Genomic DNA, 24454 nt, shown 5'->3' with positions numbered 1-24454 from the left:
TCTAATGAATGTAAAATGTGCTATGGGAAGGTTTTAGTATGACTATTAATGTAACTCAGCGGTTCTCAACCTGGGGTACATGTACCCCTGGGGGTACTTTCGCTGACCCTAGGGGGTATCTCGAACAAAAATTCGTAATGGCGGACAAATAACAATTTCAATTGAAATTTATTGATAAAGTTTTGGTAATAAAAAAAAATACACTTTTTATTTCAAAACTTTGTTTTGTACATAATATGCAAAGCGATTAGTAAATCCAATACAATCATGCCCTTCACAACCAGCACAGCCTTCTTCCAAGCAGCTCGAAGGCCTCCTTACAAGAGACGTGGAGGACTCCTTTCAAGATATTCAGAAGCCTTTTTTTTTTCGAAAAGTTCAGAAGCTTGGTAACCTCGTTTCAATTGGCCTGGAAGCCTCCTCCCAAGAAGCATGGACGCCTCCTTTCAAGAGGCCTGGAAGCCTCCTTTCAAGAGGCCTGGAAGCCTCCTTTCAAGAGGCCTGGAAGCCTCCTTTCAAGAGGCCTGGAAGCCTCCTTTCAAGAGGCCTGGAAGCCTCCTTTCAGGAGGCCTGGAAGCCTCCTTTCAAGAGGCCTGGAAGCCTCCTTTCAAGAGGCCTGGAAGCCTCCTTTCAAGAGGCCTGGAAGCCTCCTTTCAAGAGGCCTGGAAGCCTCCTTTCAAGAGGCCTGGAAGCCTCCTTTCAAGAGGCCTGGAAGCCTCCTTTCAAGAGGCCTGGAAGCCTCCTTTCAAGAGGCCTGGAAGCCTCCTTTCAAGAGGCCTGGAAGCCTCCTTTCAAGAGGCCTGGAAGCCTCCTTTCAAGAGGCCTGGAAGCCTCCTTTCAAGAGGCCTGGAAGCCTCCTTTCAAGAGGCCTGGAAGCCTCCTTTCAAGAGGCCTGGAAGCCTCCTTTCAAGAGACCTGGAAGCCTCATTTCAAGAGGCCTGGAAGCCTCCTTTCAAGAGGCCTGCAAGCCTCCTTTAAGAGGCCTGGAAGCCTCCTTTCAAGTGGCCTGGCAGCCTCCTCCCAAGACGCCTCGCAGCCCCCTTTCAAGAGGCCTGGAAGCCTCCTTTCAAGAGGCCTGGAAGCCTCCTTTCAAGAGGCCTGGAAGCCTCCTTTCAAGAGGCCTGGAAGTCTCCTTTCAAGAGGCCTGGATGCCTCCTTTCAAGAGACCTGGAAGCCTCCTTTCAAAAGGCCTGGAAGCCTCCTTTCAAGAGGCCTGGAAGCCACGTCTCAAGAGGCCTGGAAGCCTCCTCTCAAGAGGCCTGGAAGCCTCCTCTCAAGAGGCCTGGAAGCCTCCTTTCATACAAATGATTTTTTCGTGAGGAGAAGGGCCGTTTGGCTGAATATTATTCGGCCGAATGCCATTTGGTCGATGGCCACTAGACCGAAAGTTGTTTAGCCGAAAGGGTCATTTGGACGAAAGGGTCATCTGGCCGAATAGGACATTCGGCCAATAGGTCATTTGAAAAGTGAAAAATGAGGTGTGAAAGTGAGACGTCTCACTTCTCACTACTTATTTCCCATTTCTCACTGTGAGAGTGAGTAATGTGACGTGAGAAGTGAGGCGTCTCACTAGTCACTTCTCACTTTTCACTTCTCACAGTGAGAAGTGAGAGATGAAAGTGAGAAGTGAGACGTCTCACTACTCCCATCTCTTTTCCCACTTCTCACGCTGAAAAGTGAGTAGTGTGAAGTGAGTAGTAAGACGTCTCACTACTCACTTCGCGCCTATCGCTTTTGACAATGAGAAGTGATAAATGGGGAGTGAGAAAGAAGACGTCTCACTTCTCTTTCCTCATTTATCACTTCTCACTGTGAGAAGTGAGGAGCGCGAAGTGAGTAGTGATACGTCCTACTACTCACTCCTGCTTCAAATTTTTCACAGCGAGAAGTGTTTTACTTCTTACTGTAGAAAGTTAGAAGCGCGAAGTGAATAGTTAGACGTCCCAACAAACAATTTAAGCTTAATAAGCTAGTTTTTTGGTGAAAAATACTGTTTTTAGTTTAGTTTGGCAATAAACGCTCTATTAGCTCCCAATGTTTGTTGGGGTCTCACTACTCACTTTTTACAGTGTCTCACTTCTCACGTCTCACGTAATTTTGGCTCACGAAAACGTTCCGCGTCTTAAGCGAAATACGATTGATGGCGAACTCGAAATTCTTTTTGAAATTCCTTCGAAATTGCCTTCAAAAATTTCACCAGGAGTTCCTCAGGCAGTTTGTTCAAGAATTTCCGATGGAAAGAAAGAAAGTCCCGATGGACTTTCAGAAGGTATTTTCGAAGGAATTACTAAAACAATATCTGTGGAAATTTTAAGAAGTTTATGTATTTCCAAAGGAGTGCAATTGTAATTCTAAAATAATTTCAGATTAGGATAACAAAGATAATATAATAGGATTTTTTTTAGGTTTCATAGAAACAACCCTTTAAATTCCTGAAAATTCCCACATTTTCTGAAATATTGATGCCGGGTGAATTACTTATGTTGCGTTTCAATTCCTGAATGAAATTCAAATTAAACTTTAAAGTAATAGTTCGAAAATAAAAAAAATCATTCGGTCTTAAGAATCAGAATCGCAAAAATTTGTACAATTTGGAGAACCTAGAATATTTGCATCAGACAATTTTCAACGGTGGTAGATCATTTGGCATAAAGTCGTTTGGTATAACGCCGTTTGGAATAAAGGTAGTTTGGCATAACTGCTGTTTGGCATAATGGCCGTTTAGCATAGGTGTCATTTGGCATAATAGTTGTGTAATCACCGATTTTGGAGCTTATGCATAATATGTTCAATTATTTATAATTATTGTCAATTTAACATTATGAGAGAGATGTTTTCAATTATTTTTTAAAATAAAGTTCAGATCAGAAATTATCTGCCTATTTCACCTTCTTTAAATGAATGCGTTGAGAGTTGATAATGTCTTCTTTTAATGAACGCAAATACGCTTGATATAAAGCGATTTTTTCCGAAAATTTCCTCCAGCTCCCCGCATTGAGGATGAGAATTTAGATGGGCAAAACGGATCACTTTGTTGAACGGATCAGATCTGGCTCATTCAGTCTAATGATCCAGATCTTTCATACGGATCGAATCTTTGGATCAAAAAGTAGTGAGAATGAAAAATGGTAAAACGGTTGTCATTCAAGACCACAGTCTTACCCGAACAGACAATATTTTCACCCAGATCTCACTCACAAAAATATATAACATGTCTAGTGAACCTACAATAAACTTTTTATTTTGTCATTTTCTTACAAAAGGTTAGATAATTTGTAGATCTGGTGAACCGGATCTTTCAAAAAGTGAGCTTCGAATCATTCATTCACTTCAAAGATCCGGATCATTTCAACGGTTCCGGATCTGAACGCCCATCTCTAGATGAGAACGTGCTTCGAAATTCTCACCTCAGCTTAAACAGTCTTCAAAGGTAGCACATGATATGTAATGAGAGTTTTTGGACCGAGAACTATTCGTTCTATACTGTTTTCAAACAGTTCGAGTTTGATGAAACGAATCGCGAGTCCAACACGGTGATCCTTGTAAAAGGGTATTTTTCGAAGTAAGGATCAACGATAAAAACTCTTGTAATTGTGTTATTTACTCAACTGGAGTCGCCCTGCTATTGAATAAGTCGTAAAACAAGTAGTAATCATTCACATCAATTATAAATAAATTTCTATTGGTTATTTTTTTTTCACTGAAATAAACTATAAACTTGAAAAGGACTACTTGGGGTACTGGCTCATTCAGGGTAATGGCGTTCTGGGTAGTAGCCTTTGGGGTAATGGCATTATGGGTAATGGATATATGGGTAGTGTCATAGAGTCTAAATGGTTCGTTCTTCCAAATAGGAATTTGCTTGGTTTAAGGCACGGGAAGATATTTTCCTTTTTTTCAAAGGATGCATTTTTCCGGCAGACGGCAAGAGATGATATGATTTCTTCCTTCAATTAGGGCATTTTCTCGGCTTATAGAAAAGGGAGTAATGATCCCTTCTTTCAAAGGATGCATTTGCCCAGCAGAAGCCAGAGAGGATATGACTCCTTCTTTCAATTCAAGCATTTGGTTCGCTCGGTTCAATGCAAGGGAAGATATGATCCTTTCTCAGAAACCATTTGCTCAAGTTTTCTGGCTTTCCTTTACAGAAAAAATCAGAAGGGTTATATACAAGATACGACCGCCCGACGTAAACTACGTAAAGCAGATCATAAGATAATAATTAATTTGATTAAAATTTTGACTTTTTGCTTCCCTATGCTTGAATGATAACATTTGCTGTTTTGATGAACCTCCTAAATTTTCAACTGAAGTGGTTGTAATTTAACTGAGTACGAGCAGTTTCAGGTTTGTATGGAAATCGCCCCGTATGTGAAAGATCGCTTCGTGAGGCGGCTCATTAACTATTTAGGGGGAGATCTCCCAGCGCAGGAGACCTCCCAATGCCGGACACTTCTTAAAACGATACTTGCAGAGCTCGCTCCTTCAACTTATTAAGTACAAAAAGAAGCTATTGAAAAGGCTTTTTACGGCATGGGATATCAGATCTTGGTGTGGTAAGCTTTGTACAAAATTTGAAATTGAATAAAAATGCTAAAAATATTGATGTTTTGATAATGATGATTTGTTAGATGTACCATGTAATTGTGGTGTTCGATCATTGAGATTTTTTATAGCCATTTTTTACACCTGTTTTGTTACACTTACTTCAATTCATTTGTTTCTTCTTGCTGAGAAAGCCACAGAAATTAGCAGAAACAAAAATTGAAGAGGACATTCAAAAAGGTGAGAATTTGGATTGAGATGTGAAAAATTTAGTTGAAGAGTCAAATAAGCTCTACTAACAATGTTTAATATTTACAGCTTGAAGCACGTAAAAATATGATTATTCTGAATGATGCCTTTACTCATGTAACAGGAACTTAGTCACATTTGAACAATAATTGAACATTTGATGCAATAGTGTCCGGTACTAATGGCGGTAAGCTCCAACGAGGATAATATTAGTTTTAATACGGATTTCAGATAATCCAGTATTGAAGTGCACAAAAGTCAGTATTAAAATATAAGAACGCAGCCACTTTATGTGTAGAACACAAGAGAGTACGAACGTATGTGTGTCAGAATGCCAAATCTAAATTTGTTCCAAACTTTCCAAAACGCTCAATTTTAAAAAATATTTAGTTATATTTTTCTTTCGGTATAAATATGTATTTCAGAATATTTATTTTTGTTTTCAATTGAGATTTTAATAATGAGTCAAGTAATGAGTACAGTTTCCTGTTTTGCGTTAAATATTTATGAACAATTGAACGGAATAAATGTCAACTTGGACAATATTTATCCCTACGGTACTTTACGATTGTACCGCTAGATTTTTTTGAACTGTTTTGTTTATTAGCATCGGATGTGATTTTTCAATTCTCATCTTTTCAACAAAATTAAAGTAAAAAAAAAGCGTTTAAAAGTTATTTTTTTCTCTCGGAGGAAGCAAATTTTGTTAAAAAAGGAAGAGCTAAAGAAAAAGTGTGTTGCAGGTGAGTGAATTTTATAAATTTCATTACCCATGTACGAATCATATTGCACGATGCCTGAGTGAATTTCCTAAAACATACATAAACAAATAATCACAGGAGACTTGTGGAAAAGAACAATTATTTCCCAAAAGTTTACTCAGAATACTAGAAGTTATGAATAAATCCACTCAAGCGTCGTGTGAAACGATTTGTACTATGGCATGTGTGAATGAATTATTCATTGATCCGTAGAGAATTACTTATCATGCAGATTAGATGCTGCGTCCGCGCATCGTGTTTCACTCGATCGATCCAACTTGCTTGGTACGCCCATCGCAGTAATTCCATTTTCATGTTGGGAAAATTATGGTTCTGTTGAAAGCTTATGTGATTCATAATTAGCTCCCTCCATGTACCGTCACTATGTACCCCACCTTCCTTAGACTTCCAGTGTGAGTTCGTCCTTCACGAAGTGGCGTGCCTGCAGGGCATTCATTCATTTATTAAACTTGTTATCAAAACAGATAACACTGAATCAACAATTTGACACCACAATATTCGAGACCGCATCACTCCATCCTCGGTTGCGCCCCACGCTCGTCAAGTCTTTCTGCATCTGGCCCACCTTACTCGCTGCGCTGCACGCCTTGTACCTGTCGGATTTGAAGCGAACACCATCGTTGCAGGGTTGCTGTATTCTTACAACATGCCCTGCCCAACGTATCGGATGTAGCTAAATACCTTCTACATAATGAGTGCGCCGTAGAGCTCGTGCTTCATCCTTCGCCGCCACACACGGTCTTCTTGTACACCGCCACAGATGGTCCTAAGCACCCGTCTTTCAAATATTCCGAGTGCTAAGTCCTTCTCGAGTATGGTCCAAGTTTTATGCCCGTAGAGCGTTATGAGCGTTTTGTACATGACACATTTGAAGCGGATGTGAATCTTTTTGACCGCAGTTTTTTCTGAAGCCCGTAGTATGCCCGAATTCTACAGGTGGTGGGCGTTCGTATTTCACAACTAACATTATTATCAGCCGTTAGTAAGGATCCAAGATAGACGAATTCATCGACCACCTCAAAGGATCGCCGGCCCGGCTATTGTAACACTGCTTCCCATGCGGGCCCTGTTGCGCTCGGTTCCACAGGCTAGTATTTACTTTCGGTGCATTTACCACCCGTCCAACTTTTTTTGCTTCACGTTTCAGGAGGAAGTAAACAGTTCTGCCACTTTTGCAAATGTTAGGCCAACAATGTCCATGTCATCCATGTCATTTGTAAAAAAAAATCGTACTCTGGCAGACACCTTGTAGCGCAATGTTGAACAACAGGCTTGAAAGTCCATCACCTTGTCTAAGTCCCCGGAGCGATTCGAACGAATTTGAGTGTTCGTACACCATTCAGCCTGGTAAGCTTCCCAGGGAAGCTGCTCTAGTCCATAATCATCCATAGCTTTATGCGATTTATACTGTTGTATGCCGCCCATCTAGTCGATAAAAATATGGTGCATTGGAGCCTGGTATTCATGGATTTTTTGGAGAATTTGCCGTACAGTAAAGATCTGGGATATCACATTGTAGGCGACATTAACCCTTATCCGGTATACGTCTGACGGTAGGGATGAAAATTAACATAAAAAATTTAATATCTATGGTTTTTCTGAGCCGATTCAAATGATTTTTTCTCAGAAGAACCGGATAGGTTCCTAGATTATGATTATTGAATCAAAATTAGGATTGGCCACTTGATCCCGGAGTTATTCCGGGTTGCACAGAATTCCGAAACCGACTACAAGGGAGTATATCCCGTGATGGTCAAATTGAAAAGAAAATTCCAAATATGACTTGCGATGACTTTCCATTATTTTGCTATCAGAAGTCGAGGCGGTCGTCGGTACCGTTCATCGTTGATCACGGAATGTTTTGGGTGCAGTTTAACCATCACCAGATATACGAATGCAGGAATGGTAAACTGGGTTAGAAACCTCGCAGTTAATAACTGTGAAAGTGCTCAATGAACACAAAGCTGCCAGGCGGCAATGTCCCAGTGGTGGATGCAATGCCAATGAAGAAGAAGAAGAACTTACAGAAATTCCACGGAAAGAACATTCAGAAATTCCACTTCCTCCGAAATTTCCTTCAACAATTCCTCTGGAAGTTCTTCAAGAAATTCCTCCTTCTTCTACTTCTTCTTCTTCTTTTTGGCATTACATCCCCACACTGGGACAGAACCGCCTCGCAAGCTTAGTGTTCATTAAGCACTTCCACAGTTATTAACTGCGAGGTTTCTAAGCCAGGGAATCCATTTACCATTTTACCGGGAATCGAACCCAGCCACCCTCAGCATGGTCTTGCTTTGTAGCCGTCCGAAAGTTTCTCAACGAATTCCTCCTGAAGTTCCTCCAGAAATTTCTCCAGGAATATCTCCGGAAGTTCCTCCAGGAAATTCCACCGAAAGTTCCTCCTGGAATTCCTCCGAAAGTTTCTCAACGAATTCCTCCTGAAGTTCCAACAGGAATTCCTCCGGAAATTTATCCAGGAATTCCTCCGGAAGTTCCTACAAAAGTTCCTCCGGAAGTTCTTTGACATATTCCTCCGGGAATTCCTATGGAAATTCCTCCTGAAATTCCTCTGGAAGTACCTCCAGGAATTCTTTCAGAAGTTTCCCAAGGAATTCCTCCGCAAGTTCCTCCAGGAACCCCTCCGGATGTTCCTCCAAAAATTCCTCCGGAATTTCCTCCAGAAATTCCTCCGGCAGTTCCTCCAGGAATTCCTCTGGCAGTTCCTCCAAGAATTCCTCCGAAAATTCCTCCGGAAGTTCCTCCGGAAGTTCCTCCAGGAATTCCTCCGGAAGTTTCTTCAGGATTTTCTCCTAAAGTTCTTCCAGGAATCCCTCTGGAAATTTCTCCAGAAGTTCCAACAGATGTTCCTACAAGAGTTTCTCCGGAAGTTCCTCCAGGAATTCATCCGGAAGTTCCTCCAGGAATTCATCCGGAAGTTCCTCGAGATATTCTTCCGGAAATTCCTCTGGATGTTCCTCCAGGAATTCTTTCTGAAGTTTCTCAAGGAATTCCTCCGCAAGTTCCTCCAGGAACCTTCCGGAAGTTCCTCCAGGAATTGCTCCGGAAGTTGCTCCAGGAATTCCTCCGAAGGTTGCGCTAAGAATTCCTCTGGAAGTTCCACTAGGAATTCCACCAGAAGTTCCTCCAGGAATTCTTTCGGAGGTTTCTCAAGGAATTCCTCTGCAAGTTCCTCACGGAATCCCTCCGGAAGGGCTTTGGGACAGTTCGTCGAATGACATTTCGTCGAATGACGTTTAGTCGAATGACATTTAGTCGAAAGTACATTTGGTCGAATGGACATTTAGTCGAATGGACATTTAGTCGAATGGAAATTTAGTCAAATGGACATTTAGTCGAACGGACATTTAGTCGAACGGACATTTAGTCGAAAGGACATTAAGTCGAATGAAAATTTAGTCGAATGTTGAAAGTGTGTAGTTGGTAATAGGTAATTGGTTAAATGGATTATTCGTCAATAGATTTTTGGTTGAATTTGAATAAATAATCCACAAGATTCATGGATAAACTGATAGGAGGAATTCAGTCGACGTGAGGAAGTTCAGCGGAAGTGCGGATGAGCGGAAGAAACGAATATGGATGTCAATGAGGATTTTTCACCCGACCTAAAGAAACTTCTGGAGACTCTGGTGTATTATAGAAAATTGAAAACCTACAGAAATAGCAAAATATTAAGTACTGATGGTGAAATACCCTCTATTTTTTCGGCACATTATCAAAAACCAATGACATCAATGTTTCTACTTCATCGTAATCGGCTTTGGAACATTTCGTTGATTGACAGCTAGTCTAATGACATTTGGTCAAATGACATTTCGTCGAAAGGACGTTTAGTCGAAGGGACATTTGGTCGAATGAAAATGGTTTTCTTATTCTTTTCATTGAAACTATTTCTTTCACTCAATATTTATACAATAATTATTTCAGAATGAAATTGTCTTCTAACCATAATTCGTTTATTATTGGCCGAAAATTTAATTCCGACCTAATCTGCCGCTAACCGCAAGTCGAGCACATCTGTATATGGGCCTCCATATACAGATGTGCTCGACTTGCGGTTAGCAGCAGTAATGGTCATATGAATTTCTGGTGAAATGGTGACTGAATTTCTTTTGACCATGTGGTATAGATTCATCGTAGTCGGTTAAAGGGATTCGTCAATATCAATATCCAGTCGGAAATATTCTCGGGATATTCACCGTTTTCGTATTAATTATTCTTTTTATGGACCCATCATTCTTCGGACAATATTGGAGCAATAATTATGTGACTTTTAGAAAACCCGAATAAATCATTTATTTTTTTATTGTTATTGGCTAAAGTTCTTTTCTTTCAAATAGCCATTCGACGGAACGTTGTTAGACTAAATTTACCAAGATTTTCAATTCGAAAACTCGCTTCGACCAAACGTCATTCGACCAAATGTACGAAAATTTTTCATACTAAAATCAGATTTCGACTAAATGTCAATTCGACCAAATGTCCTTTCGACCAAACGTCATTCGACCAAATGTCCTGCGTATCAGGTGGATTAAAAAAACATTTTCGACTAAATGTCCTTTCGACCAAATGTCCATTCGACGTAATGTCATTTCGACCAAATGTCATTCGACTAAATGTCATTCGACGAAATGTCTTTCGACTAAATGGTATAGATTCCTCCGGAAGTTTCTCCAGGAATTCCTCCGGAAGTTCCCTAAGGAATTCCTCCGGAAGTTCCCTAAGGAATTCCTCCGGAAGTTCCTCCAGGAATTCCTCCGGCAGTTCCTCCAGGAATTCCTCTGGCAGTTTCTCCAGGAATTCCTCCCGAAATTTCTCCGGCAGTTCCTCCAGGAATTCCTCCGGCAGTTTCTCCAAGAATTCCTCCGAAAACTCCTCCGGAAGTTCCTCCAGGAATTCCTCCAGAAGTTCCTCCAGGAATTCCTCCGGAAGTTTCTCCAGGAATTCCTCCTGAAGTTCTTCCAAGAATCCCTCTGAAAATTTCTCCAGGAATATCTCCGGAAGATCCTCCAGGAAATTCCACCGGAAGTTCCTCCTGGAATTCCTCCGGAAGTTCCTTGACATATTCCTCCGGGAATTCCTATGGAAATTCCTCCGGAAATTCCTCTGGAAGTACCTCCAGGAATTCTTTCGGAAGTTTCTCAAGGAATTCCTCCGCAAGTTCCTCCAGGAACCCCTACGGATGTTCCTCCAAAAATTCCTCCGGAATTTCCTCCAGGAATTCCTCCGGCAGTTCCTCCAGGAATTCCTCTAGAAATTCTTCCGGCAGTTTCTCCTCTTTCGGAAGTTTCTCAAGGAATTCCTCCGCAAGTTCCTCTAGGAATTCCTCGGGAAGTTCCTCCAGGAATTCCTCTGGAAGTTCCTCCAAAAATTCCTCCGGAATTTCCTCCAGGAATTCCTCCGGCAGTTCCTCCAGGAATTCCTCTAGAAATTCCTCCGGCAGTTCCTCCAAAAATTCCTCCGGCAGTTCCTCCAGGAATTCCTCTGGCAGTTCCTCCAAGAATTCCTCCGGAAGTTCTTCCAGGAATCCCTCTGGAAATTTCTCCAGAAGTTCCAACAGATGTTTCTACAAGAGTTTCGCCGGAAGTTCCTCGAGATATTCTTCTGGAAATTCCTCTGGATGTTTCTCCGGAAATTCCTCTGGAACTTCCTCCGCAAATTCCTCTTTAAGTTCCTCCAGGAATTCTCGCTTAACTTTTCAAAAGGACCTACACACTTAAAATAAATCGCCGACTTCGGTAAAATTTTACCGAAATCTCAACCGCTGAACCACAGATAACAGATATTGAGGCTGGCATCCGAAACGTGTGTAAACATCGGCAACCGTTAATTCAAATGTATTTTAAATTGGGACCGCGTTTAGCAATCGATTGGAGATGGCGCAAGGATCATTGTTATTGAAAACGCAGCCCGAATGCGGCTGTCAAATCCATTGGCTGCGTTCGACGGTTGTTAATCAGCTGCGTCAGTATGTACTGCCGCAATCAGTTGAGTAGATGGCAGTAGTGGGCCAACGTATATCAATTCAAAAGTTTACACAGGATTTTCAATAAAATTTGTTCTAGCTTAAATATCTGTTATCTGTGGCTGAACTGTTCGGTAAATTATTTTACTGATTTTCGGTGATTTTGACAGTTGAGCAATGGAAAAAATTACAAAAAATCTGTAAATTAATTTACCGAACAGTTCAGCGGTTGAGATTTCGGTAAAATTTACCGAATACTGTAAAATGAGCTAAGTGTGTAAGTAACATTTAAGTAAGTAACTTCCGGAAGTTCCTCCAGGAATTTCTCCATAAGTTTCTCCAGGAATTCCTACGGAAGTTGCTCTAAGAAATCCTCTGGAAGTTCCTCTAGGAATTTCACCAGAAGTTCCTCCAGGAATTCTTTCGGAAGTTTCTCAAGGAATTCCTCCGCAAGTTTCTCCAGGAACTCCTCCGGAAGTTCCTTTAGGAATTCCTCCGGAAATTCCTCCAAGAATTCCTCCGGAAGTTCCTCCAAAAATTCCTCCTGCAGTTCCTCCAGGAATTTCTCCCGAAATTCCTCCGGCAGATCCTCCAGCAATTCCTCCGGCAGTTCCTCCAAGAATTCCTCCGGAAGTTCCTTCAGGAATCCCTCCAGAAGTTCCTCCAGGCATTCCTCCGAAAGTTGCTCAACGAATTCCTCCTGAAGTTCTTCCAGAAATCCCCCTGGAAATTTCTCCAGAAGTTCTAACAGATGTTCCTACAAGAGTTTCTCCGGAAGTTCCTCCAGGAATTCATCCGGAAGTTCTTTGAGATATTCTTCCGGAAATTCCTCTGGATTCCTCTGGAACTTCCTCCGCAAACTCCTCTGGAAGTTCCTCCAGGAATTCTTCCGGAAGTTCCTCCAGGAATTCCTCCATAAATTGCTCCAGGAATTCCTCCGGAAGTTGCTCTAAGAATTCCTCTGGAAGTTTCTCTAGGAATTTCTCTGGAAGTTCCTCTAGGAATTCCACCAGAAGTTCCTCCAGGATTTTTTTCTGAAGTTTCTCAAGGAATTCCTCCGCAAGTTCCTCCAGGAATCCCTCCGGAAATTCCTCCAGGAATTCCTCCGGATGTTCCTTTAGGAATTCCTCCGGATGTTCCTTTAGGAATTCTTCCGGAAGTTCCTCCGCAAGTTCCTCCAAGAATTCCTCCGGAAGTTCCTCCAGGAATTCCTCTGGCAGTTCCTCCAAGAATTCCTCCGAAAATCCTCCGGAAGTTCCTCCAGGAATTCCTCCGGAAGTTTCTTCAGGATTTCCTCTTGAAGTTATTCCAGGAATCCCTCTGGAAATTTCTCCAGAAGTTCCAACAGATATTCCTACAAGAGTTTCTCCAGAAGTTCCTCCAGAAATTCATTCGGAAGTTCCTCGAGATATTCTTCGGGAAATTTCCCTGGATGTTCCTCCGAAAATTCCTCTGGAACTTCCTCCGGAAGTTCCTCCAGAAATTCCTCCGGAAGTTCCTTTAAGAATTCCTCCGGAAGTTGCTTTAAGAATTCCTCCGGAAGTTCCTCCAAGAACTCCTCCGGAAGTTCCTCCGACAGTTCCTCCTGGAATTCCTCCAGAAATTCCTCTGGCAGTTTCTCCAGGAATTCTTCCTGAAATTCTTCCAGGAATCCCTCTGGAAATTCCTCCAACAGATGTTCCTAAGAGAGTTTCTTCGGAAGTTCCTTCAGAAATTCCTCCAGAAGTTGCTCTAAGAATTCCTCTAGAAGTTCCTCCAGGATTTTTTTCGGAAGTTTCTCAAGGAATTCCTCTGCAGTTCCTCCAGGAATTCGTCCGGCAGTTCGCCTAGGAGTTCCTCCGGCAGTTTTCCCAGGAATTCCTTTGACAGTTCCGCCAAAAATTCCGCCAGGAATTTCTCCGCAAGTTCCTCCAGTAATTCCTTCAAAAGTTCCTCCGGAATTTTTTACAGCAATTCCTCCGGAAGTTGCTCCAGGAATTTCTCCGGAAGTTCCTCTAAGAATTCCTTAAAAAGTTCCTCTAAGAATTCCTCCAGAAGTTCCATCAGGATTTCCACTGGAAGTTCCTCCATCAGATGTTCGTCCAGCAATTCTTCCGGAAGTTCCTCTAGGAATTCCTTCAGAAGTTCCTTCAAGAGGTCCTCCGGAAGTTCCTCTAGGAATTCCTCCGGGAGTTCCTTTAGGAAATTTTCCGGAAGTTCCTCCTGGAATTCCTCAGAAAGTTCGTCCAGCAATTCTTCCGGAAGTTCCTCTACGAATTCCTCCGAAAGTTTTTCCAGGAATTCCTATTGAAGTTCCTCTAGATATTTCTTCGGAAGTTCCTCTATGAATTCCTTCGGAAGTCCTTAAACGAATTCCTCCGGAAGTTCCTTCAAGACATCCTCTGGAATTCCTGGAGGAAATTCCGGGGGAATTCATGGAGGAACTTTCATGGAAATTCTTGAAAGAGGTTCCTTCAGGAATTCCTGTGGAAGTTCCTCCAGGAATTCCTCCAGAAATTCCTTCAGGAATTCCCCAAGAAGTTTCTCCAGGAATTCTCCCAGAAGATCCTCCAGGAATTCCCTTGGAAGTATCTCATGAATTCCCCCAGAATCCTGGACGAACTCCCAGGGGAATTCCTGGAGGAACTTTCGGAAGAATTCCTGGAGGAACTTCCGGAGGATCTCTTGAAGAAATTTCCGGAGGCATTTCTGGAGGAACTTCCGGAGGAATTCTTGTTGAACCCGGGGAAATACATGGAGGGACTTCCGGTGGAATTTCTGGGTGAACTTTCAGGATAATTCTAGGAATTCCCCTGGAAGTTCCTCCAGGAATTCCCCTGGAAGCTCCCCCAGGAGTTCCTCCGGTAGTTTTCCAGGGGAATTCCTTGAGAAACTTTCTTACGATCTTATGGGAGAATGCGTGGAGAAACTTCTAGATGAACTCCTGAAGGGCCTTCCAGAGAAATTCTTGTAGGAACCTCTGGAGAAATTTATGGAGGAACTTCCAGTGGAATTTCTGGAGGAACTTTCGGAGGAATTCTAGTAGGAACCTCTGGAGAAATTTATGGAGGAATTTTTGGAAGTTCCTCCAGGAATTTCTCCGGAAGTTCCTCCAGGAATTTCTCCGGAAGTTCCTTCAAGAGATCCTCCGAAAGTTCTTCCAGGAATTTCCCTGGAAGTTCTTCCAGGAATTTCCCTGGAAGTTCCTTCAGGAATTTCCCTGGAACTTCCTCCAGGAATTCCCCTGGGAGTTTCTCCAGGGGAATTCCTTGATAAATTTTCAGAGGAATTCTTAGAGGAGATTCATGAGGAATTCATGGAGGAACTGCCAGGGGAATTCCTGGAGGATCTGCTGGGAGAGTTCCTGGAGAAACTCCTAGGGGAATTCCTGAAGGAACTTCCGGAAGAATTCTTGTAGGAACCTTCGGAGAAATTCATGGAGGAATTTCCGGAGAGAGTTCCCAGAAGTGTCACCAGATATTCACTTGGAATTTTTTCCAGGAATTCTTCTTAAAGTTCCTCAAGGAATTCTGCTGAAGAAACTTCCGGAGGAACTTTAAGAAGAATTCCTGGAGGAAATTCCAAGGGAATATCTGGAGACACTTCTGGGGGGACACTTGCGGAGGATTTCTTGAAGGTACTCCCGAAGGAATTCCGGGAGGAACTTCCGGAGGAATTCCTGGAGGAACTTCCGGAGGAATTCCTGGAGGAACTTCCAGAAGTTCCTCCGACAATTCCTCCAGAAGTTCCTCCATGAATTCCTCTGTAAGTTCCTCAAGTAGTTCCTCCAGGAATTCCCCCAGAAGTTCTTCCAGGAATTTCCCTGGAAGTTCCTCCAAGAGTTCCTCCGGAAGTTTCTCCAGGGGAATTCCTGGAGGAGATTCCGGGGGAATTCATGGAGGAACTACAGGGGAATTCTTGGAGGGTCTTTTGAGAGAATTCCTGGAGAAACTTCTGTGGGAAAACTTGAAGGAACTTCCGGAGCAATTCTTGTAGGAACCTTCGGAGAAATTCATGGAGGAACTGCTGGAGAATTGTTGGAGGAATTTCCGGAGAAATTGCTTAAGGAACTTCCGGGAAAATTCCTGTAGGAACTTCCTGGGAATGCCTGGAGGAACTGTCAGGGAAATTCCTGGAGGATCTTCCGGGGGAATTAATAGAGGAACTTTCGGAAGAATTCTTGCAAGAACTTCTGGGGGAATTCCTGGAGGAACTTCCAGTGGAATTCCTGGAGGGACTTACAGTGGAATTCCTGGAGGAAATTCCAGTGGAATTCCTGGAAGGTCTTTCGGGGGAGTTCCTGGAGAAACTTCCGGAGGAAGCCATGAAGGAACTTACGTAGAGATTGCTGGAAGAACTTTCGGACGATTTACTAGAGGATCTGCTGAAGATATTGCTGGAGGAACTTCTGGAGGGAATCCTGGAGGAACAACCAGAGGAATTCTTGAAGGAACCTATGGAGGAATTCCTGGAGAAACTTACGGAGGATTTCCTGGAGGAACTTCCGGAGTAATTCCTAGAGAACTTCCTGGAGGAACTTCCGGAGTAATTAATGAAGGAACTTCCGGCGGTATTGCTGGAGGAACTTCCGGGGGACTACCTGGAGGAACTTCTTGGAACAAATAAAATTATTTTTCAACTATAATGATCAGTAACATAGTTAACGAGTTGTTGGAAACAATTGTTTCGAAAATTAGGTTGATCAAATATTTGAAAATATTTTTGTAATGACATGGTATTTTTTTTAGGTTTTTCAGTATCTGAAAACAATGGCAAGTGCGGACAAAAAACGAGCAAAAAATTTTACGAAGGATGATGTGGAATTACTTACGGAACTAGTGTTCCGTTTCAGGAATGTCATTGAAAACAAAAAGACTGACGGTGTTACAACAAAACAAAAAAATGAAGCATGGATCAAAATTGCAGCTGAGTTTTCAGCTTCAGCGTCACACCCTCGTAATGCCGATCAATTGAAAAACTACTACAAAAACACCAAGTCAACACTGAAAAAAGAACTTGCGAAAGAAAAATCAGATTTGTTTCGTACCGGAGGTGGCGCAGCTACTATGAAGCGGAACCCCGATAATCCAATTTATGCACTGGTACAGCAGGAAGTAACGCCACTGAGTAACCCCTACGACAGCAGCAGCACTTATTTCAACGAGGTTAGTATATAAAACCAGATAACTTTCAATTACATATTAAGACCTAAGTTTCTGATTAGAAAGTTGCGCAAGGAGGATCTTCTTAGGGGCCCCACACATGCTCCGCCGTGTTGTACAACTTTGACTCCGCCCCCAGGAAATTTGTTACGGTCGGAGCCAAGTCGGATCGTCTGTGAGCAAGTTGTACGACTGTTGGACAGTACAACTTGCCCACAAACGCTCCGACTTCACTCCGACCGATCCGGAGTCAAAGTTGTACAACACGTCGGAGCGTGTGGGGCCCTCAGGGGGAGAAGGCGGAGTACTGAAGCCCTACCCCGACATGTGCGACATCTGGATTTGGTTCTAAAATGAAAACATCAGTGTTAATTCTCCACTACCTTTTTGTTATGGCGAGGCAATGTTTATGCACACTTTTGTTTTCGATATTTTATCTAAATCAAACACTCAATCATGCAGCAATATAACGATGTTGTATGCTTGAGATACCTGCTTGATTATAGGGACTAGAAAAAGAATTTATTTGCAGTAACTAACCAACTATAAATATGCTCGCATTAACTATTGCGCCCTAACACCGGTTCTAAGCTTCGATGAAGAGCACACGAGCTTTGTTCACCAGTGATAGGCGTATGGGGCTCTTGGGGGCCCTTTACACTGATTCTGAATGATGTTCTTGTTGTTATGTTGGCAACTTTCATTTTTGTTAAACATTTCAAGTGACTTCAAGGAGTGTTCTCTTCTGAAGCTATTTAATTCGATAACCGTCACCCACAGAGTGCAAACATGCGAGTTTTTTGTTGCTTTTTTATTGGGGGCAAGATTGGGACTGTATTAAATCCGTTTCTAGAACGAATCCAATACATTTCATTTATTGCGTTTTGATTCGCCGTAAAAATCATGAAGCAATAACAATACTTCCGCCTTTGCACTGAAAATGAACTGAACAACCTATACTTTCATTGTTTAATCAACTGCTGTAAAATGAATACATATTTATTTATTTTGTTCCACAGGAACCTCAAGCATCTACCAGTAAAGGTAGTTCTCGGGCGTTCGCTGATTGCTTCGAAGAATTTGTTTCCCTCGGAGGCGATCCGAACGAACTGGGTGATTCGTCGGGTATCGCAGCTGGCGGAGAAGACACTAATCACACTGAAGGTGCCGCTTTCGGGGGGGCAAACACGGGTGATCCCGGCGGTCGCAACAGTACAGGTGCTCCCGGTCCCGGTGAAGGTACTACATCTCTCGGAGGACAAAGTACGGGCGTCGTGCGAAACAATAAACGTCAGCGGATGAATTTCAATACCCTACGAGAATACGTGGGAGAGCTAGGACACCTGAAGAAGAAAAAATATGAGCTCCAATGTAAACTGTTGGAACTGTCGATCAAAAAAATGGAGCGTGAAATCGAAAAACCTGAGGACGATGATATGTTATAGTTTTCTGTAGTCACGAGTATTTGCGTCGGTAAATTTCCTTATTACTTATAATCACAGACCAACAGACATAACACATGGTACATTGCCCGATAAAATTCATAGTAAATAAGTAATCCCGCGTGCTATGTCTATTTGCCAGTGTTATTATTTTATTCCTGTTTTATAAATCTGACCTGCATAAATGTCATGTATTGAAGTATTGCGAAATGAATTCATAATTTGAATGTTCAAAATGCCAATAAAAACCCTGGTTAATCCACCTAGTTGTGTTGGTGCTTTTCTCGTGCGTTAGATATTCCTAAAAATATGAGTTACTGTTTTTAGCGTGTTTTACGCATACAACTTTTGAGCCCATAGTCCAATCTGGCTAATTTATAATAGCAAACAATAAGACAGGATTCCTCGTCGAATGGAGCTTGCGAGTAATTCGACCAGCACTGCTAACAGCGTGTCTAGAAAATTTTGCACACATACAAACGCACATAACAGACATCACCTCAATTCGTCAAGCTGATTCTATTGATATACAACATTATGGATCTCTGAGCCTTATATCAAAATTTCAGAGTGAGTGGTCTTATAGGGTTTACGTATATTGAATATACAAGAAAAGCAAAAACTAGAACCGATATTCATTAAAAACAGCATTTATTTAAAGCATGCAGCTTATGCATTCATGTTGTTTTGCTATCTGTGAAGAGTGTGTGTATATATGTATGTGTGTATGTCAGCCGTCTGTATTTGTAAGTATTTATATGTATGTGCGCGCCTACGGCAATGCATAACAATGTACATTATACTACAAAATGTAACAATGCCATAAAACGATGATTATCCAAAATAATTAGCAATGATGTTGTTACGTGTCATTTGATTGTTCATTTGAGGCGCGTCGAAGTGCTCGTCCGGCTGAACAAACTCTTCGTGTTGAACTGCTGGAGGCATTCTTGTGTTTATGCACACATTATGCAAAACTGCAGTGGCAACAATAGTTACCAGAGCATCTTCGACATTAGATCTTATCTCTAGAAATACAGTTAAAACAAATAAGTCATCAGAATGTTGTCGGATTATGTAAATTAATTCGTACTCATTCCAATAATCGGGAATCTCCTTTTCCAGGCTCCAAAAACACGCTCCACTATGTTTCTTGTTCTGATAAATCCTTTCTGAAATGATTTTTCCGGACCAGTCGTTGGATTCAGCAGTGGTGTAATCAGATATGGAGTGCATCGATACCCTGAATCACCAAGTATAATGTTATGATGATACATTCCCGATTCAAATTCTGCTCGCAATTGTGACAAGCTGAAAACAGTTTGATCGTGGGTAGATCCTGGCCACCTATTTTAAATAAAATTTGCTATATGTACTTGACGATATATTATACGATTAGTTATTGCAATCTACCTTGCGACAATGTTTCTTATTTTCATATCAGCATCACATACGGCCATAGTGTTAATAGAAAACCACCCCTTCCTATTTCGAAATATTTCTGCATTATCTCCTCCTGGTGATATAATAGGGATGTGGCAGCCTATAAATGGGATATATTAAGATTAACTTTCATACACAGAGAAACAGACGTCTCACTTAGAACAAAATGCAATCAAAATCTTCGTCACGGAAACAGTATCGCCCAATGCTAAATGCACTGTGATTGGACAATCGGAAACCAGATGGCGGTAGTGTGCAAACGTCAAACACAAGCAAAATCGATGGAAGCGCCATCGGTGGCCGATCGACCACCTACGAAAAATTGAATCTTCCGTTGAAAAGGTGAACGATGGAACATTGTTGAGTGAGACGTCTGTTTCTCTGTGTTTCATATGTGTGAGTGTTTGTGCGTGTGTTAAATCATTTGATCCAGGCGGTTTCATCACAACGAGTTCAGGCTCACTGGTGACCTCCGATAACGATACCAGCAGAGAAATTCGGAGACGCATCATGGCAGGAAATCGTACGTACTTTGGACTCCGCAAAACGCTTCGCCGCCGTACCAAACTGACTATCTACAAAACGCATATTAGACCTATAGTTTTCTACCGACATGAGACCTGGACGATGCTTGTGGAGTACCGAGTACTATGGTGAGGTGCAGATGGCGGATGGTACTTGGAGGAGGCGAATGAACCACGAGTTGCATCAGTTGTTGGGAGCACCATCCATCGTTCACACCGCGAAAATAGGAAGACTGCGATGGGCCGGGCACGTAACCAGAATGTCGGACAATAATCCGGTGAAAATAGTTCTCGACAACGATCCGACGGGAACAAGAAGGCGAGGTACACAGCGAGTAAGGTGGATCGATCAGGTGGAGGACGATTTGCGGACCCTCCGTAGACTGCGTGGTTGGCGACATGCAGCCATGGACCGAGCTGAATGGAGAAGACGTCTGTGTACTGCACAGGCCACTCCTGCATTAATCTGGTAATAAATAAATAAAACTTTATTTCCGCAAATTCAAATTGTCTTCTTCTTCTTATTGGCATTACATCCCCACAATGGGACAGAGCCACCTCGCAGCTTAGTGTTCATTAGGCACTTCCACAGTTATTAACTGCGAGGTTTCTAAGCCAGGTTACCATTTTTGCATTCGTATATCATGAGGCTAGCACGATGATACTTGTATGCCGAGGGAAGTCGAGACAATTTCCAATCCGAAAATTGGCCTAGACCGGCACCGGGAATCGAACCCAGCCACCCTCAGCATGGTCTTGCTTTGTAGTTGCGCGTCTTACCGCGCTGTTCATACGGGCTATAAACGGATCATTAAATTGTCAAACATTATCATTTTTGTATATCCCAATCCAAAATGACGATTTTGTGCTACCTAAGTTTTTAACCATAAAAAGAGGAGGGTTTGCCTTTGATTTTAATGAAAATTATATGAAAAAAAAACTCTACCATTCTCCGAGACACATGGTTTTCAAAATTAAAAATTCGTCCTGTGTATTTACGGGGAAAATGAATTACATAGAAAGTGGATATACCATCTATAACACCAATTGTGCGTGGGATTCCGCCGAGGCGAAAAAATTTTGTATTTGTCTCCTGCCATTCTTCCTCAGAAGGCATTTTGATAAAACGGTCTGCCAAGGCAGCGATAGCGTGGGAGACCTTCTTCACAATTCTTCCGACCGTCGTTTGATGGATGCCTTCGAGATCACCCACCACTGTTTCGAAGCTCCCGGTGGCATAGTATCGCAAAGCCAATAGAACCTGAATATTGACTGGCACTGGCATATTTCGTGCTGTTGAGTGGTCTAGCGACGACTCAAGTAACCCGGCTAATTCTCGCGACATCTCTTTTGTCAGCCGGAACCTTGCTTCAAAATCGGAATCGTCGTACATAGCAAAAAAATCATGTCTCTCTCTTGTTCGGCGTTTCTTTGGTTCCTCTGGAATGTAACAAGCAGCATCAAGGAAGGAGTAGAACTCATCCTCGGAATCCGTGTCAGATGACGACATTCCGTGAATATCTAAATTTTCCATGTAGGTTGCACAGAACTACGAACTGACGGTTTTACTTTATTCGAAGTTACTAATCCAACTAGCATTGGACGCAGCCATTTTTTCAGGATATCCTAAAAAAATCCAGGGTTTCACCAGAACTTGCTTAACTGGAACTTACCCAGTTCATGAAAAAATCCGAGATTTCTTCCAAGAATTTTAGCAGGTGTTCCAAAAACTTCACTTGTCTCTCTTATCTCTTCATTGGAATAACACCCCCTGGGACATTGCCGTTCCGCAGCGGTGTTCATTCAGAACTTCCACAGTTAAAAACTTCGAGATTTCTAAGCCAAGTTACCATTATGGCACTAGGCTAACACGATAACACTTTCATGCCTAGGAAAGTCGTGACAATCTTCAACCCGACCATTTTCTGCCACCCTCAGCATGGTTTTGCGTTGAAGCCGCGCATCTTACCGCACAGCTAAGGAGGCCCCGGACTTCATTTGTCGCTGCACCTTCTAAAATTCCACTTAAATGTTTATCGGACATTCCAATTGAATTGAATCTGATTTTCTTCCAGGAAGTATTCAAAATGATCCGATAGGTTTTCGTCCACGGTAACCAAGAGGTTTTCAAAATTACACCAGAAATTTAATCGAAATTTCCTTTAAAAAATTCACCATGCATGCCTCAAGGAGTTCAACCAGGACTTCAAACATTCTTCCACAATTTTCACTAGGAATTAGTCGAGAATTTTGCCACCATCTTCTTAAGAAATACATACTATCATTTATTTATTTTCAGACCAATTTCTGTAATTTGTAATTTTATTTATTCAGTTGTACGTGATATTCTAGGTACAGACCATATTTTATGGGGGAGGAAATTATGGTTCCTTCCTTTCAGATTTAAACTTGGTTTTCTTAATAGAAATAAAATGCGCACCTTGAAGATTAAAGAAAATCGGTTTACTTTCAAGTTTATTTTATTCCAATACAAGTAACCTTTTTAATTTTTGTTACACAAACATACAATTATTTCCATTTGAAAATTTTTCTTATTATTTATTCAGTAACAAGTTTTTTTTCGGTGAAAACCATATACCATTTTGACTAATTTAGGCTATGTTTCAGAGCAAAACAAATCTTGTGTCCGCCAGTGTTGCAGTTCTTGCCATCGAAGTGAACAGGGTCAAGATGACATCATCGCCTTGCTTCTGCTGGTAGTCCAGACCAATTTGACCCCGTTTGTTCGTTTGCATCCATGTCAAAATTGTACTTGGCACCTAGCCCGTACTTGGCCTTAGTATGCAGAAAAGTCATCGGATGAGTAACCGTAAGCAAGTTTTATGCGATCTCTTTAGAATTCTGCGAGTCAAATGCAACTTGGTAATTCAACACAGCGGGTGCGGTCACAAATGGCCTGACGAGATCAACATTAGCATCGGCATGGTCTCGTGGAGCGTAAAGCAAATAAAGACTTCAAGAGGCAATACTGAATTCTTGATGACCTCCGAAGTCAAAGTGTAGTCAGTGTTCTATTTCTTGGAGGAGACCATATTCCTTGACCATGCACTTGTTCTTCAGGAAACCGAATAACGTTCCATCGTCCCGGATTGATGCCGGTGTTGAGCTTGGCCCCCGCACGCTGACGAGCCATTTTTTTAATGATGTTTTAATCAGCACAACTTTGTTAACAAATATAAAACTATACTTTTCTTCACTGAACCAGCAAAAATGCCACACTGCTGAGATGAAATCAAGAACTTCGACTGAAATCAAGATAGAACTACTGTTTTTCGGTTTTTAATTACGATCACTCCTTTATTTCTGACCCGGACTGTTTTGTTTTGTTTTTTTCGTTTTTTTTTTCATTTGACATTTCTTGTGCTCTAGTGTGCGTGTAAGCGTTTTTCACGCACGCAGCCAATAATCAAAAATCTACGATTATCTTTAATACACCGAAATCGGCGTATTAAAGTTAATACCCGGATAAAAATCTAGAATAATACCGCTTGGTGCTTATCAAAATCGAGGATGATACTGGATTGGAGTATTATCCTCGTTGGTGCTTACCGCCATAAGAGACATTTTTCTGAACCGTGAAATTTTTCTCCAAAATTCATCGTCGTAAAACGTGTTCAAATGATCAAATATAGCTTGTATCATCAATGGCCATATTTTATGTATAAGGTATGAAAGGAAACATAATCCGGATAGTTAGAGTTTTGTTGTCAAATTGCTTATGGCACTAGAGGATCTCCCCCTAAATAAAATCAACGCGAAGACTTCGAAGAATATTACCTAATCTGTAAGACGGTTGGTGTTGCGAACCGATCGATTTTGTAAGCAAAGTTATAATGAAAACAAAACTGCTCATTATTGATATGTTATTCGTTTACGTGCTCAATTGAATTTCCCACGGTTTAGTATTTCCTTAATAATTTTTCTTGCAAGCAGCAAATTGTTTCGCAACAATCATGATTGATCTCACACCAATTCATTTGTGTTTCGAATTAGCGTAACTCAATATATGAAAATGGTTGGATATGACAATTTAAAATTTTCATTTTATGATTCCGCAGTGATGATGATGTCTTTACTTTCTCCGACTGTTGTGTAACTTTTGAAGTGTTATTTTAAAGGGGTGCTGCATAAATAGTAGAATAATCTTGTTTATAGTTGATAATCAATTTTAATGATCACCTCATGCTTACATCAACATGTCCAGCATCTGTAGTACTTTTTTATAAACACTGCTTTTTTTTGCTCCGACCGCAGTCATTGCTCTGGTTCTATTGTTGTACTTTTTGTGCGAATCACCGCACAAAAGTAGAGCGCAAGAACCAAC

The 24454-nt window shown here is 41.7% G+C and overlaps 3 protein-coding genes across 5 annotated transcripts in view; 2 read left to right on the top strand and 1 right to left on the bottom strand.

Annotated features, from left to right (window-relative positions):
* Positions 1–24454, top strand: part of LOC134202619 (uncharacterized) — a 708184-nt gene that overhangs the window by 389886 nt on the left and 293844 nt on the right. The gene's annotated exons all lie outside the window — the stretch shown is intronic.
* On the top strand, positions 5179–18149 carry LOC134202608 (uncharacterized). Its single transcript, XM_062677635.1, has 3 exons — positions 5179–5537; positions 16287–16703; positions 17720–18149. The coding sequence occupies exons 2-3, from the start codon at positions 16308–16310 to the stop codon at positions 18143–18145; spliced, it is 822 nt and encodes a 273-aa protein (XP_062533619.1). The 5' UTR covers positions 5179–5537; positions 16287–16307; the 3' UTR covers positions 18146–18149.
* Positions 18538–23594, bottom strand: LOC134218131 (putative nuclease HARBI1). The gene is made up of 4 exons (XM_062697010.1): positions 20993–23594; positions 19556–19692; positions 19236–19489; positions 18538–19170 (listed from the first exon to the last, which is right to left on the bottom strand). Exons 1-4 carry the CDS (start codon positions 21641–21643, stop codon positions 18977–18979), a joined length of 1236 nt encoding a protein of 411 aa, XP_062552994.1. The 5' UTR covers positions 21644–23594; the 3' UTR covers positions 18538–18976.

Source organism: Armigeres subalbatus, chromosome 1, assembly GCF_024139115.2.
Source record: "Armigeres subalbatus isolate Guangzhou_Male chromosome 1, GZ_Asu_2, whole genome shotgun sequence".
Taxonomy (NCBI): Eukaryota; Metazoa; Arthropoda; class Insecta; order Diptera; family Culicidae; genus Armigeres; species Armigeres subalbatus.
Note: the sequence above shows the minus strand (reverse complement) of the source record. Positions and strands in the feature narration are given on the sequence as shown.